The 14,379-nt window shown below is 38.9% G+C and overlaps 1 protein-coding gene across 7 annotated transcripts in view; it reads left to right on the top strand.

Annotated features, from left to right (window-relative positions):
• Positions 1-14,379, top strand: part of Exoc1 (exocyst complex component 1) — a 41,911-nt gene that overhangs the window by 24,680 nt on the left and 2,852 nt on the right. For 4 of the 7 annotated variants that reach the window (XM_036200438.1, XM_036200435.1, XM_036200437.1 and 1 more), the window contains 8 exons: positions 1,108-1,213; positions 5,006-5,050; positions 6,512-6,675; positions 7,204-7,311; positions 9,097-9,173; positions 9,960-10,188; positions 10,944-11,127; positions 12,966-13,165. In XM_036200438.1, the coding sequence (XP_036056331.1) occupies positions 1,108-1,213; positions 5,006-5,050; positions 6,512-6,675; positions 7,204-7,311; positions 9,097-9,173; positions 9,960-10,188; positions 10,944-11,127; positions 12,966-13,165 (1,113 nt within the window). The remainder of the gene's footprint in view (positions 1-1,107; positions 1,214-5,005; positions 5,051-6,511; positions 6,676-7,203; positions 7,312-9,096; positions 9,174-9,959; positions 10,189-10,943; positions 11,128-12,965; positions 13,166-14,379) is intronic. The other 3 variants (XM_036200440.1, XM_036200439.1, XM_036200436.1) reach the window with 1 other exon arrangement.

Genomic DNA, 14,379 nt, shown 5'->3' with positions numbered 1-14,379 from the left:
AATTTGTATGTGCTTTTGAATTAGTATAAGGATCATAGGAAATAACTATTCAGTGACTCTTACAGATATAGTCTATGCATTGGAAAGGGGCAGGCTCTAAAGTATGTTTGATCCAACTGTTCTTATAGAGCCTGCTCTATATAAAATGATTGATGAATTTGAGATAAAGAATCTTGAAGCTAAAATTCTGTCCTAAGTTTAAAAGAATAACTGAGAATGATTATCCTTCTATGGATTTCTTTAAATTTAGCTAAACTCTCTAATGCTATTTAACTTAGGACCTAGAAAAACACACGGTCTCTACTATTGAAGAGTCCTTACAGAGACATACATAGAGTATTTCATGTAAGCATAGACAGGTGCGATTAAAAAAAAATAGTCTTTATGCTAAATAATAGATGTTTTCATTTAAAGCTCAATCAAATCTGTTTTTGGAAACATTATCTTGAAAGTTGTGTTGTATGTATACTGATGAAATTCTGGCCTTTGGGATTAACCCAAGACTGACAAGGGTCAGTGAAATCAGATCTCCATTGCCTCTGGCACTGTTGGGAACATGGCAGTGTGGAGGGAGCAGTCTGAAGATTCCCAGAGGCCTTCAAAGTGAACTGGCATCAGCCTCATGAAGAGTCCCATACTCTTCAACTCTATAATCCGCCCCTAGGAATCCCCAAAGAGCCAGCATTCTCACTGCGACACTGTCGGAACAACACAACGGCTTCAGTGTCCTTCGCTAGGGAATCCGATGACTGGATTGTGGTGCACCCACTCACTAGAGCACTGTGCTGCCATTCCAGTGCAGCAGGAGAAACTCAGCTGCTCTGGTTCACATATCCTAGCTAGTGTGGTTGCAACCACAGTTAAAATGGACTGAAGTAACACGAAAACATGGAAATATAAGTATGATTGTTTCACTTGACGTTTCCGTAAATTATAACAATATGCTACCTGTTCATTCTGCTTTGTTTCTTCTTCAATGAGAAAACAGCCTAGCTTTTTTATATTTGCTGAAATACACTAAGGTTTTACAAGCATGAAGGATTTAAGGGAAAGAATAAGGAGAAAATTGTTAGTTTACTAATAATTGCATATTTTATTTATTTTAAGAATTACATGGATTATTTATCCCGACTTTATGAAAGAGAAATCAAAGATTTCTTTGAAGTTGCAAAGATCAAGATGGCTGGCACCACTAAAGAAAGCAAGAAGTTTGGTAAGCCTAGCCGTGGGCTCAGTGTCTCCCTTTGAAGTAATCTTACTGAATAGTAACTCCCGAGGCTTTTAAACACGGTGGGAGAAACACAATAGAATTAAAGAAAGAAGAAGTCTAGGTAATATATTTGATTTACAGTGTTTCAGAGAAAGTGTATTTGAAAAGAAATGTCTATCTGTCAGTATGTTTTTTACAAGCCAAGACTATGTGGTGCATCTGTCCACAGCAGGTGGGCATCCATGCTGAGATTAGAGGTCACTATGCTAGGGAAGCAGAGGTGGGAAACTGAAGTGCAGCCAGTAGAGAAGGAATTAGGCAGGGCACTACTGCTGAGTGTGGTTTCTGATCCCCAAAGATGTTTGCAGGTGGGGGCAAGTCATTGCTCTCCACAGAGAAAGAACTAAAAGCCATTCCTGGCTTCTTACTTCTCACTGGCTGCTTTGAATTTAGAAGTGTTTATTTTCTCTTGCCAATGGTATATAGAAATGTCACCAGAATCTCCCTTATGATTGTAACTTATTTTTCTCAATTTATTTGGAGCATATTGCTTTTTATTTCCTAATACTTAAAGGGACAAAAGCCACTCTTTGAAAGACCAGCCAGTGAAAGTATCAAGCTAAGAAGGATGTGCTGAGGCCACGTTCTGCTCTTGCATGTACCCATCTCTGGAGTTCTCTTTGGATGGAGTTCTGTGCCTATTCAAGTCCAAACCTGGCCTTAAAGGGCTACATCGTGCACTCCTTGGTGTCTGTGGAGTCCCTTTAGAATGCTGAGTTTAGCATTGACTGTTGAAAGGAGCCTATTGCTGGCCCTGCTCCTGTCTGCTCTTCCAGGCAGAGAAGACTGTCTTAGATGTCACATTAATTACAGTAGTCCAGAATTTGAAGTGCTTTGGATTGTCTGTTAATATGCTACACTTCATAAAACACTGTCTTGGGACAGTAGGCTTTTGCAAACAGAAATGCTAACTCATCCTAAAGGCTAATTGTTCTTAAACAGCAGTGTGTTTATATCCTTGTTGATGTTTCACTGTGGATATGTTATGCCTTTTCTGGGCAAAGAGCATATTATTAATGCAGTTACATGTTTAATGTTTTCATTAAGTATATTCGTCATTACTTGTTAGTGTGCCATTTTATGCTGAGAAATCTCTTTTTTCGGTATATGAATACAACAAGTTGGATATACATTAAGATAAATGACATAAAAATACAACTTAAATAAAACACAATAGTATCTTTATATTATCATCACATTATCCTAAAGCTTAAGCCTTTTCTTTTCCTACTCTAAGTTCTTAAAGTATCTTGTTAAAATACTTTAGCTTACATAATATAAGTTTAGAATGCATTTTTATAATTTTAAAACAATGTCATAACAAAAAGATAAATCTATTAAATACTGATGGATAGAGTAATTTGTGATAATTCATCATAGAAAATTATATTATCAGTTATTTTGTTATAAAATACAAGAGAAAAACTAAATTCAGAGAATAACAAGTTTGTTGATCTCTCTACATTTGACTTGTTAACCTTTTAAAAGAAAAATTCAAGTTAAAAACACATGACTTAAGAAATTCTGAATTGAGTAGGTTGGAAATTTTTCCAACAGATTTTTTTCAATGATCCAGATTATGTTTAAATGAATTTTAATAGTCACTATAATTAAAATTAAAACCTATGGATTTAGAAAGCTAGCTTTTCAGTGACTCCAAGTTGATGATTTTAAATATAAGTTCTGCTTTGTACTCGCTCTGGCAATCCTTTGTCAAGATGCTGATAAGAGTTTCCCTAACAAAAGGAAGAACATGACATAACAGGCATCATCAGAATGGACTGCCTCTTCCTTTTTAAAAACTTCATTTTATCTTTACCATAACTTATTTCAAGAAATTCAAAATAGATTAAAGATGCCAAGAGGATATCTGTTCTTCGTGATAAGCTCTCTATATAAATTATTCCCTATTGATGAATAATTTACCTCGATATCCTCTGAGGAGTAGGATTTTCCTCCTAGGATTGATACTTCAATGGATTCTTCTATTCCTTTTCTCCAAACATACTTAATGAGATAGAGGCAAAGGAAACTGAGTGATTATTCTTTCAGTTGTTATTTTTACTGGGTTTTCCTTCCCTATTTAAGATGCATACTTTAAAGACAGACATGTCACTGGGTGACAGGGTAGTGTTTATAATGGGGCTTTAGCTGTTGGGTTTGACATATAATATATAAAATATATATGTCTTAACTATATATAAAATATATACATATATCTTAACTATTAAAAAATAAGTTATTTATAAGATATACATAAGGTTTTAGTTCTTTGTATATATAATTACATGATTATAATGCCCTGTTTAATATTATAAAATCTTTACAATGGTATCTAAAGTCATCATTGTTTCTCAATTAAACTAAGTAAGATTTTTTATTCCAAAAGAAGTTGAATACAAGGCTAGATTCCAGGTTTGGCAGAAGAGTAATTAAAGAAATGTTTATAAATGTCCATTGTATAAGTAAACACTGGAAGTACGGCAGTGAATGAAGGCCCTTAGCCACTACTCTTAGTGTGTTTATCATCTACTGGAGATTACTTAAAGATACTTAGGACTTTATGTGAGACTCTACTGCTCACATAAAGAATGTTTTCAGTTCCAGATTATAACTAATAGGCAGTCCTGGTGACTAGTCACAATTGTCTGCTTTTAAAAACACTTTGCACTAGACCTTGCTCTGGGAAGGTGAGCCTGAAGGAGGACAGCTTAGCCCCCGGCAGTCGTGCCCACATTAGTGAACAGGTAGCAGCACTGTGGTGTTCACCACTTTAATATCTGCTCTTCTTGTTTCACACCCTTGAGCTTCAGGTGGCCGAAGCTGGCATCCCCGCGGCGGCACGGGAATGACCAGTTCAGAGCTCTCCTTGGGCCTTTGCCTCCAGTGTGGCTGGCCCATGCCAGTTGACACATGGTTCTCTGTGCTTAAGCTGTTTTTAGATTATAGTTATCCTTAGTCCCATTATATGGTTTGTTCTTGCCTTTCATCTGAAGGTCTGAGTTTGACTTCAGAATGTTTGGCAGCATAGGCTCTAACGTTGATCCACAGATACTGTGTAGAGCAGAGTTGGAGATTAAAAGAAATGCCAAGAGACCGTGCTGGAGTTCAGACTTCCTCAGCTAGTCTGTCCCTTACAATTACTCTTCCATACCCAGCTCCTGACCACTGTTTTTTCACCTTTCAGTCTTGTATTAATAGGCTAGTTATCAAGGAATTCCATGTGATACTTGATTTTAATTTTAAGGCTATCTTAAAAGCCCCACTCCCATAATCTTTGACAAATCAAGGAAAAAAGGGGCTTTCAGGAAATAGAAGGTTGCTAATGTCTAAATCGACCCCTTCATCCTTAGCTGTGTTAAATTACCAGAGCTTCCTTGTCTCAGGAAACAAAGCCTTGTGACTTCATTCTTTTCAACCTAAGTGTACCAACTTCCTAAGCTAAAACAACGATGCCTACATTGAAAGGGTTGGGGAGGGTTTAAACCCTGACATTTTCTCTTAATATGGAAGTAGAAGCCCCACATAAAGGATTAGTCAATTCTCTCACACTTTCTCAACAGTCCTCACTGAGCAACTACACATGTGTTGGCACCTCTCGTTAGTCAGTGCTCACAGTTCTTTGCATGTGTCTTTTAAACTAGAGCTTTTAACTGCCTCTTGTGCATGGTTTGTGCAAATTGCAGTTTATTAACTTGTCTTTGTCTTTGATGCTTGCAACCTAATCCATCACAGCTACACTGCCTCGAAAAGAAAGTGCTGTCAAACAGGAAACAGAGAGTGAGTATGCTTACTGTGCTAGTAGGCACCCTCAGTGCATGTCTGTTAATGTCTAGATGTTAGTCACATGTCTTGAAAGTCATTAATAGCAGATATGTTGATCACACCAAATCGCCAGGTATTGGAAAAAGAAACCCAGCATGGTGGTTGTATGTACATCCAAGAAATAAGTGACGTGGTTACAGTTACATAGCAAGGAGTGAAAGCTTTGTTGTCAGAAATTAATGGAAAACCTTAACCTTGCACTTCTGTTATAGTCTGTGTTTAGATGAGCTTTAACTATTACTAGAGGGGTACTGGAGGGATGGCTCAGCACTTAAGAGCACATACTGCTCTTTGAGAGGACCTGAGTGTAGTTCCCAGTACCCAGCTCAGGTGGCCAATAGCCACCTGAAGCTTCAGCTCCAGAGGGCTCCAATACCTCTGGATTTGCTGATACCTGCACTCACGTGCACATACCCATATACACGCACGTGCGTACGCACACACATGTTCACACACATGCACACACACATGCAATCACACATGCACACACATACACAATTTAAAATAATAAAAAATAAATCCTTGAAGAAAGTCTTAGAGGTCTGGTAATGGTTTGTATAATGATGCCAAAACTTGAATTGTCTCTATCATAACTTAATTTTTCCTTTCTGCCTATTAGTAAGTAGTACAACTTACCAAAGCAGTATTCAAGAAGAGTGGGTTTTTAAGTGTTTTATTGTTTCTATTCTGAATCTGAACCTTACATTTTCTAAGATTGAACTGTTAATTCCTAGTGTGGGGGAGCTGTTGCTCATTTTCCCATGACCATGATGAATTCCTAAATTCTACCTAAGCACGCCTGTCTCTTACTTGTATGGCTAGTGATGTCACTTTTCAGTTATATTTTAAAGATAATCAGGTGCTTAGGGTGTTTTTGTTCATGTACCTGTCATTAGCCAAGTCACCTACTCAGAAAAGCAGGGTCTCTAAGGTCAGGAACATGCTAAGATTAATCATAAGTGATTGACTTTTATGGGGAAAATTGTCAGGAATTGATAGTTTCATGTGGTTCAACTTAACAGATTGATGTTTAAAGTAGAGATGATTAATACTTGATTACAGGTTTTCTTTAGAACTATTACAGAGTTCTGTGAGCTGTAGTGTTAGCACAGTACTCATGACCCTCCTCTGTGTTCCTGCCCCATCTACTTTAGCTTAGAGACAGCACCAGACAGCTTTACCTTTAGCATCGGATGGGTCAGGGCATCCTTTCCATCCTAGTCCATAGAAACATGTAGTTTTCCTTCTTACAACATTCTCTGCAGTAGGACCCAGCGTCAGTGAATGTCAAGGATTCTGCAAACCATGTAGTAGACTCTGAGTCCTGGAAGACCTAGACTCTAACAGGTAGCCCTAAGGTAGATTGTAGGTCTTTTATTCCTGAGACACAGCTTTCAAAGCTCTGGTATTTCTTAGGTCTCCATGGAAGCTCTGGGAAACTCACTGGATCGACTTCTAGTCTGAATAAACTGAGCGTTCAGAGCTCGGGCAATCGCCGGTCCCAGTCATCCTCCCTGCTGGACATGGGGAACATGTCTGCCTCTGACCTTGACGTGGCCGACAGAACCAAGTTTGATAAGGTAAAGTAACAGGAGATTCTTAGCGCTGGCACTGTGATTGCCTCAAGTGTTTTCAGAGATGCAGGCTCTTGGGACACCCTTTAAGTCATTATCGTGCCCTTGCAATTCTGTTTTGACTCTGCAAAAGGAAAAATCCCATCACAAAGGACAAGTAACATAAGAGCTGCATTACCATTTACTTGTTACAAATATGGCGTGCACACCACACCTAAGTTGTTTGAGGAATGACAGAATCAAGAGGGAGTAGCAGCTTCACTGCAGCTGTGACGCCTTGAGTAAGCTTCTAAGTTTGTCTTCCCTCCACATTTGAAGTGAGGAACTGTGAGTTTTCTTTTGGGTCTGTTTCACCTTGGTATTTTATTACCCTGACAGTCTTGGGAGAGCTTGTCTTTGGCATATTGGGGGGTTCTAGACTTAGGAAATTATTCATACTTTGGTATGTGTCCTTGCTGAAGAGTGAACTCAACACAGCGTCTGATTAAGCATTCCATGTGGTTCTTTAATCCTTGGCTCATTGGTTTCCTTCAGATCTTTGAACAGGTACTGAGTGAATTGGAGCCGCTGTGTCTGGCAGAACAGGACTTCATAAGTAAATTTTTCAAACTACAGCAACATCAAAACATGTCTGCATCAATGGTATGGCTTCCATTTGTATTTAAAGTCTGTAACATAACTTAACCGATTATTACGTCTTCACAATTTCAGTGTCCAAACAGAAAAGGAAAGATTTGCAATAAATCAATCTTAAGTATTCTTGTTATTCACAGAATACTGAAAATAGGAAGTAGTTCGGAGTTTGGATTTCTAGTATTCCAGAATATCTTAAGCTAACATCCTCTAACTTTAACAAGAGAGGAAATGTCTGCATTTGTTCTGGAGAACATCATTCAAAAAGCAATTGTTTTTGTTTTTGTTTTTTGAGACAGGGTTTCTCCATGTAGCTCTGTAGCCCAGGCTGGCCTCAAACTCACAGAGATCTGCCTGCCTCTGCCTCCCAAGTGCTGGCATTTGCCACCACCGCCCAGCTCAAAAAAATAGCCATTTTAAGCAAGATGTGATAACTTGTGTCTAAAATTCAAGCACTTGAGAAGCTAGGTGGAAGAATTGCATGAGTTCCAGGCCAGCCTGGGATACAGAATATAAGATCTAAAAACCAGAAACCCTACCAATTTTAATACTTTAGTGTTCCCAAAGGAAAATACAGCCTCCGAGATGATGCTATACAGAGGGGAGGTGGGGGCATCAGCTTGGAGTCCAATTTTGTCTTGTGGCCTTTCAGGTAAACAGCTAGACACTGTAGCTGGTGCCTTAGTCCTCAGTCACCTCTTCCATAATGTGAATATAGCAGTTCCTCCTCATGCCATCAGGGCATAAGAGTCCGAGGATGAATGAAAGAGTTTCTAGAATATTTTGAAGAACTCAAAACCATAATTCAGATGGGAGTCATCTCAGAGTTGTGCCTCGGGCAGCCAACTGTACAAAGCTGTCGTAAGATGAGTGGAAGTTCATTACTGTTGGGAGTCTGTTGTTCTCAGAGTAGGAGTGTTGGGAATTTGCTTGCTTGACTTCAGAAAGAGTTTATGACAGCATTTATAATTTATATTTTTATTTCATTTGTATGCATGCTTTGTCTGCGTGTATGTCTATGTCCCGCATGTGTGCATTATGCAGGGAGGCCAGAAGAGGATGCAGGATGCCGGAAACTGGAGTTAGAGGTGGTTGTGAGCTGTCATGGGGTGCTGGGAATCCAACCTGGGTCCTTTGGAAGAGCCGCTGGTGCTCCTAACTGCTGAGCTGTCTTTGAGCCCCACTGCATTCTCAGTGCTGAAGTTTTCATTCTGAAGTTATTGTTGGACGGTTTCCATTTTTTTGGGTTTTTTTGTTTTGGTTTGGGTTTTTTTGTGTGTGCTGAACTGCTTTACATCTGAGTACATGCCTGGCCTCATGCACTCTCTCTTCTGTTCATACCAATGTACACATAGACAAAGAACTGTTAACCCTGTGTTAATTCTTGGGGAGGGAGGATTCTAAAAACAGGCTGATGAGATGGGTAAGTGAGTAAAGGTACTTGCTGAGCAAGCCTCATGACCTGAGTTCAATTCCAGAAGCCCACCTAAGAGTAAGCTAAAAGGACAGACCCACCACATTGTCCTTGCCCTCCATGCGTGCACTGTGGCATTTTGTGTAAGCTCACTCACACATGCACGTGTACACACTAACGTGATTGTTTCAAATCTAAGAACACATTTCATGAGACTTTCTTAAAGAATGTATAATATGTTACTTTAGTAGTAATAAAGACATTACTATTTTCCATAAAGTATTTTCCTGTTGGTGTTTTAAAACATAGCAGGCTTTCGGTATATAGATTTGTCACTATGCTGGTTTTTCATTATATAAAGTCTATGAATATTTTTGCAGACTGAAGCAGAAGACGTGGATGGTAGCTCATTATCACGACAGCATAGTTCTGGGTCACTGGTGCCTGTTTCATCTGAGTATGTATTTATTACTGTCTGTTGTTTGTTCTGGAGAAAGTAAACTTTGAAGGATAGTGAAGTGTTTCTCATGGAAGCATCCACATGATACTTATACCCACACAGACCTGAGTGCTGTCCTAGTTGTGATGAAAAGCCCAATAAGAGCAAGGGGTTTATTTGGTCCCACAGTTAGAGTGGGGGTCAAGGCAGCAGGAACCCGAGCAGGTGGTCATGTTCCGTAGTTGACAGCAAGAAGAGAGCAGTGAGTGCCTGTGTCTAGCTCCCTTTCTCCTTTTATACAGTCCAGCAGCCAGCCCAGGGAATGGTGCCACCCACAGTAGGCGGATCTTACCACTTCAACTAACCTAATCGGGGTCATCCAGAAGCAATCTAGCATAGATAATCTCTCACAGATATACATGGAGGCTTGTCCCCTGGGTGATTCTAGAGTCTGTCAAGTTGACCATCAGCACTAGTCATCATGTGTGCTCACTGTCCTGTTAGGGGCCTCATGAGCTCTTCTGTCTGGTGATCACAGATGGATCAGTTGGTGCTAGTGATTGCTGGTAGAAAGTGGTGGGTTTCTTAGAGATTAAAAAAAAGCAGTTTAGTGCCCAGCTTTACAAATGAAATAAACAATTGGCTGTTTTTATATTCAAAACTTCTATAGAATAGTTCACCATAGTTTGACATTTTTATTGCAGTACCAATTTTTAAGCTTTATTTATATATGGTAAACTACAGTTATAGGTAGATTCACCTGAAGTTTTTACTAATTGTTTATTTTTCTTGCTTTCTGAACAGGAAAGATATGATTCGCCAAATGATGATCAAAATATTTCGTTGCATTGAACCAGAACTGAACAACTTAATTGCATTAGGAGACAAAATTGATAGCTTTAACTCCCTCTACATGTTAGTCAAAATGAGTCATCATGTGTGGACTGCACAAAATGTGGATCCTGCTTCTTTTCTAAGTACTACATTGGGAAATGTCTTGGTGACCGTGAAGAGGAACTTTGACAAATGCATTGTAAGTTGTAAAAATTAACTCAAGGACAAGTCACTATGCAGAATGGCTAATTAGTTAATCTAGGGTCTAGTGTTCATGACCCTCAAAGCTGTGGAGTAGGGAGTTGGCACCAGCCCATTTGAACAGAGTAAGTTAGCGGGTTTGGAAAGACAAGTGGAATCTGCAGCACATACATAGATAGGGACAGCTTCTGCCTCAGTGACCCACTGGGTTCCTGATGACTCCGTTTCCTGATCTGTGACCTGTGATTTGATGAAACAATTGAGAGGTATTTGGATTTATTACTATTTTATAGATTCTAGTAAAATTTATTTACTTTAATTGATAGTTTAAGTTATTATAGTTCATTTTAGTTAATAGGATGCAAAGTTTAATAATCATACTGCTGGGTGGGCATGGTGGCACATGCCTTTAGTCCTAGTATTCAAAGGCAGAGGCAGGTAGATACCTGCTTTGTCCCTGTCCTTCATGAATGGCAGAATGATATACTGATTCTAGTTGGAAAACAGACTGGAAGCTCAAAATCCTTGATTAAATCATCTTTTAAAGAAGTTTCATTCTTCTCTTTGCTTTTATTTTCAGAATACAATGCAGTGTAGAATGTTTCTATCAGGAGTGCTGGTGTTCTCTGCTAACCTTGCTGCAGTTCAAAGCAGCATCTGTAGTGCCTTCCTTGGGCACTGCGTGTGCATTTTTGTCATCTATGCTTTCTAAGTTGCTTGACTTTTTTCCCCTTGCTTTCTGCCTAACTTTAGAGTAACCAAATAAGGCAAATGGAAGAAGTAAAGATCTCAAAGAAAAGTAAAGTAGGAATCCTTCCATTTGTTGCTGAATTTGAAGAATTTGCTGGACTTGCAGAATCAATCTTCAAAAATGCTGAACGTCGTGGCGATCTGGACAAAGCCTACACCAAACTAATCAGAGGAGTGTTTATTAATGGTGAATTTGTATGGTTTGTTCTAAAGAATGTTATGACTCTTCTTGTAGTTTCTGGGTAACTCCAACACTGGGTGCAGACTCGCTCACTGTTTTTAGTAGTCTGTAGTCTGAAATTGAGCATCTATTAAATGTGAAAACTAAGCAGCATGTAAGCTGCTAATTCCCATCAAGGGCCACTCTTGTCCCAGGCTCCTGTGCAAAATTGAAAGTCATTTTTTAAATGTAGAAAATGACCTTGTTTCATTTGCATTTTAATAAGGGTCTTCTGGGTGCTGGGCAAGGATGTCTGCCGTGCTTACAAGTCAGTTCGCTGAAGCGTCATTTTTTTTTTAATCTGTTACACAGGGAGATTAGCTGTGTGCTGGCCTGTGTGAAAGACCACTCAGTTAGAGACATTTTTGGACGTGTTATTTAATTTGAAATTGTCTGATAACTTGCACTCAATGATTTCAAAAGCAAAAATTGAACAGGAAGTTGAATCATGTCATTTTGCATATAACAATTTTGTGAAAGGAAAGGGAGAGGGGCATGGAAAAGTCTGTAAGTAAAAACATTAAATGTTACAAATAATCTTTCCCTTGATTTAAAAGTATTTTCTAGTTTTTGTGAGTGCATATGAACATATTTTATTTTAGAATCAGATAAAACAAACAAAATGTGTATGGTTTTGTAAGTGACATTCTTTAGTGTACTTTTCCATACACTGGAAGCTGCTTCACTCCATAATCCTGTTACCTTTCCTTATCGAGTAATATAGATTTCTGTCTCATTTTTTTTCTGTTGCTTTGATAAAATACTGTGATTAAAAAAAGCAACTTAAGAAAGATTAATTCACAACATAGTTCAAGGTACAGTGCAAAACTGGAAGCAGCTGGTCACACACATCCACAGTCCGAAGAAGGTAGCAGTGAGTACATGCGTGTTAGTGTTTGTTTTCTCCGGCTTACACAGTCCAAGATCCCCTTGCTAGGGAATGGCACCACCTACAATGAGCAGGTCTTCCCACCTTAGTGAATGTAACCAAGATAGTCACCCACTGCCATGCCCCAAGGCCCATCTCTCACATCATTCTAGGTTCTGCCAAGCTGGCTGTACTAACCATTATAATAACTACAGTTATTTTAATGACCACATGGTCTTCTGTTTATTACTATTTACTTACTGAATATGCCTTTAGTATGTTTTAGTTTGTTTCCAGCTGGAAATGAAATCGGTGGTTCAAAGGTTTATGTATATATCAAGGTTTTGCCAAATTACAGTGCAGCTTATACCAGTTTAGTTCTCTGAGCATTTGGTGAAAATCTCCATTGTTCTGCATGCTCTACATTTGCTAGGTATTACTCCCTATTGTCAGTCTCTGTCCCTTGCCAGACCAGTAAGCTGGTTCTAAATGATCTAATTTCATTGTACTTTGTGATTTTGCTCATGGTGTCCTTGTAGGAATTTTCAAATTTTGTGTCACCCTTTTTTTTCAGCTCTTGTGTTGAAGTCATTCTTTAGAAGACCCTGCTATCACAAACCTTTATTTTTAGCTAGGTATATTTTTATTGATGCTTATGATCCTGTTACTGCTTTTTATATTTAAGTAATTGATCATTTTAGAATCTAGCCATGATGTTGATCATCTGGCTGCCCTAACGTACCAGCTATAATTCATAATTCCTCCACTGATTTGAAAGTCACCTTTAGTTCATACTGCATTTCCAGGTGTGCACGGTATTGTCTGAAGAAGATTGTCCGGGGGGCTGTGAAGAGCTTGCAGTACAGAGTATTATATTTAGTCCTGACTGTTTGACTCATATCAGAAGGTGTTCTTCATTTTTCTGCTTCGATTTTAGTGGAGAAAGTAGCACATGAAAGCCAGAAGACCCCCAGGGATGTCGTTATGATGGAAAACTTCCACCATATTTTTGCAACTCTGTCTCGTTTGAAAATCTCATGTCTAGAAGCTGAGAAAAAAGAAGCCAAGCAGAAGTACACTGATCACCTTCAGTCTTACGTCATTTACTCTTTAGGACAGCCTCTTGAAAAACTAAACGTAAATATATTTTCATTTGGTCTTTTCCTGCTTTTGAATCCAATAACATACAGGTGTTCTGTGTACTGGCACAGAATGAGGATGAAGGACTTAGTTGTTGAAGCTGCCAGAGTGCCAGACATTAATAGATGTTCTAGATATGTAGTTTCTTCTAATTTGTATAAACAGTGATGCACCCAGGTGTGGAAGCCACTCTGCCTGGATTATAATCCTCACTGCCTGGAAAGCTGAAACAAGAGAATTGTATGTATGTTCAGTGCCTGCATGGACAACTTAGCAGAGCTCTCTCAAAGTAAATAGTGTCCAAAATCAATTGAGCAGTGATATGAGCTAAGATACTGTTATCCCATTTTACAAATTCAGAAACAAAATCAACTTGAGGGTGAAACTTGACTGAGCTTTTCCCATTGTTTTCTTCATAAATGGCCAACTTTTACATAGTTCAGGGGACAATTTCAAAAACTTTGTCAAGATAAAAGAAAAGAGCCAGGCATGGTGGCTCATGCCTTTAATCCCAGCACTTGGGAGGCAGAGGCAGGTGGATTCAAGACCAGCCTGGTCTACAGAGTGAGTTCTAGAATAGCCAGGACTACACACACACACACACACACACACACACACACACACACACACAGAGAGAGAGAGAGAGAGAGAGAGAGAGAGAGAGAGAGAGAGAGAGAGAGAAAGGGAGAAAGGAAGAGAGGAAGGAAGGGAAGGAAAGGAAGAGAGGAAGGAAGGAAGGGACTGGGGTGAAGATTTGGGGGTAAAGTGTTTGCTGAGTTTCTAATGTCCTCATAAAAGCATGCTGTAACCCCAGCTCTGGCACATGGAGACAGGCAAATCCCAAGTCCTCACTGGCCAACAAATGTAGCCTAAACAGTGAGTTCCAGGCTCTGTGAGAGATCTTGCTTCAAAAAAATAAGGTAGAGAAGCAATTGAGGAAGACATCCTGGCCTACACACCCACCCATATACATCACACACAAGATTAAAATAACTAAATATATATATATATATATATATATATATATATATATATATATATAGTATGTTGCCATTCTTTTCTTTCCTGACTTGAGTCATTTCCCTGAGCAAATGATAAATAATAAAATCAAGAAATGATTGTTTTACCAGGTATAAATGGTTCGTGTTTGTAATCCCATCCCAACTTGCAGGAAGCTAAAAGAGAGAAAAACCCCACGACTATAAACATAT

Source organism: Onychomys torridus, chromosome 10 (assembly GCF_903995425.1).
Source record: "Onychomys torridus chromosome 10, mOncTor1.1, whole genome shotgun sequence".
Taxonomy (NCBI): domain Eukaryota; kingdom Metazoa; phylum Chordata; class Mammalia; order Rodentia; family Cricetidae; genus Onychomys; species Onychomys torridus.
The sequence above is the reverse complement of the archived record's forward strand: the minus strand, read 5'-3'. Positions and strand labels throughout refer to the sequence as shown.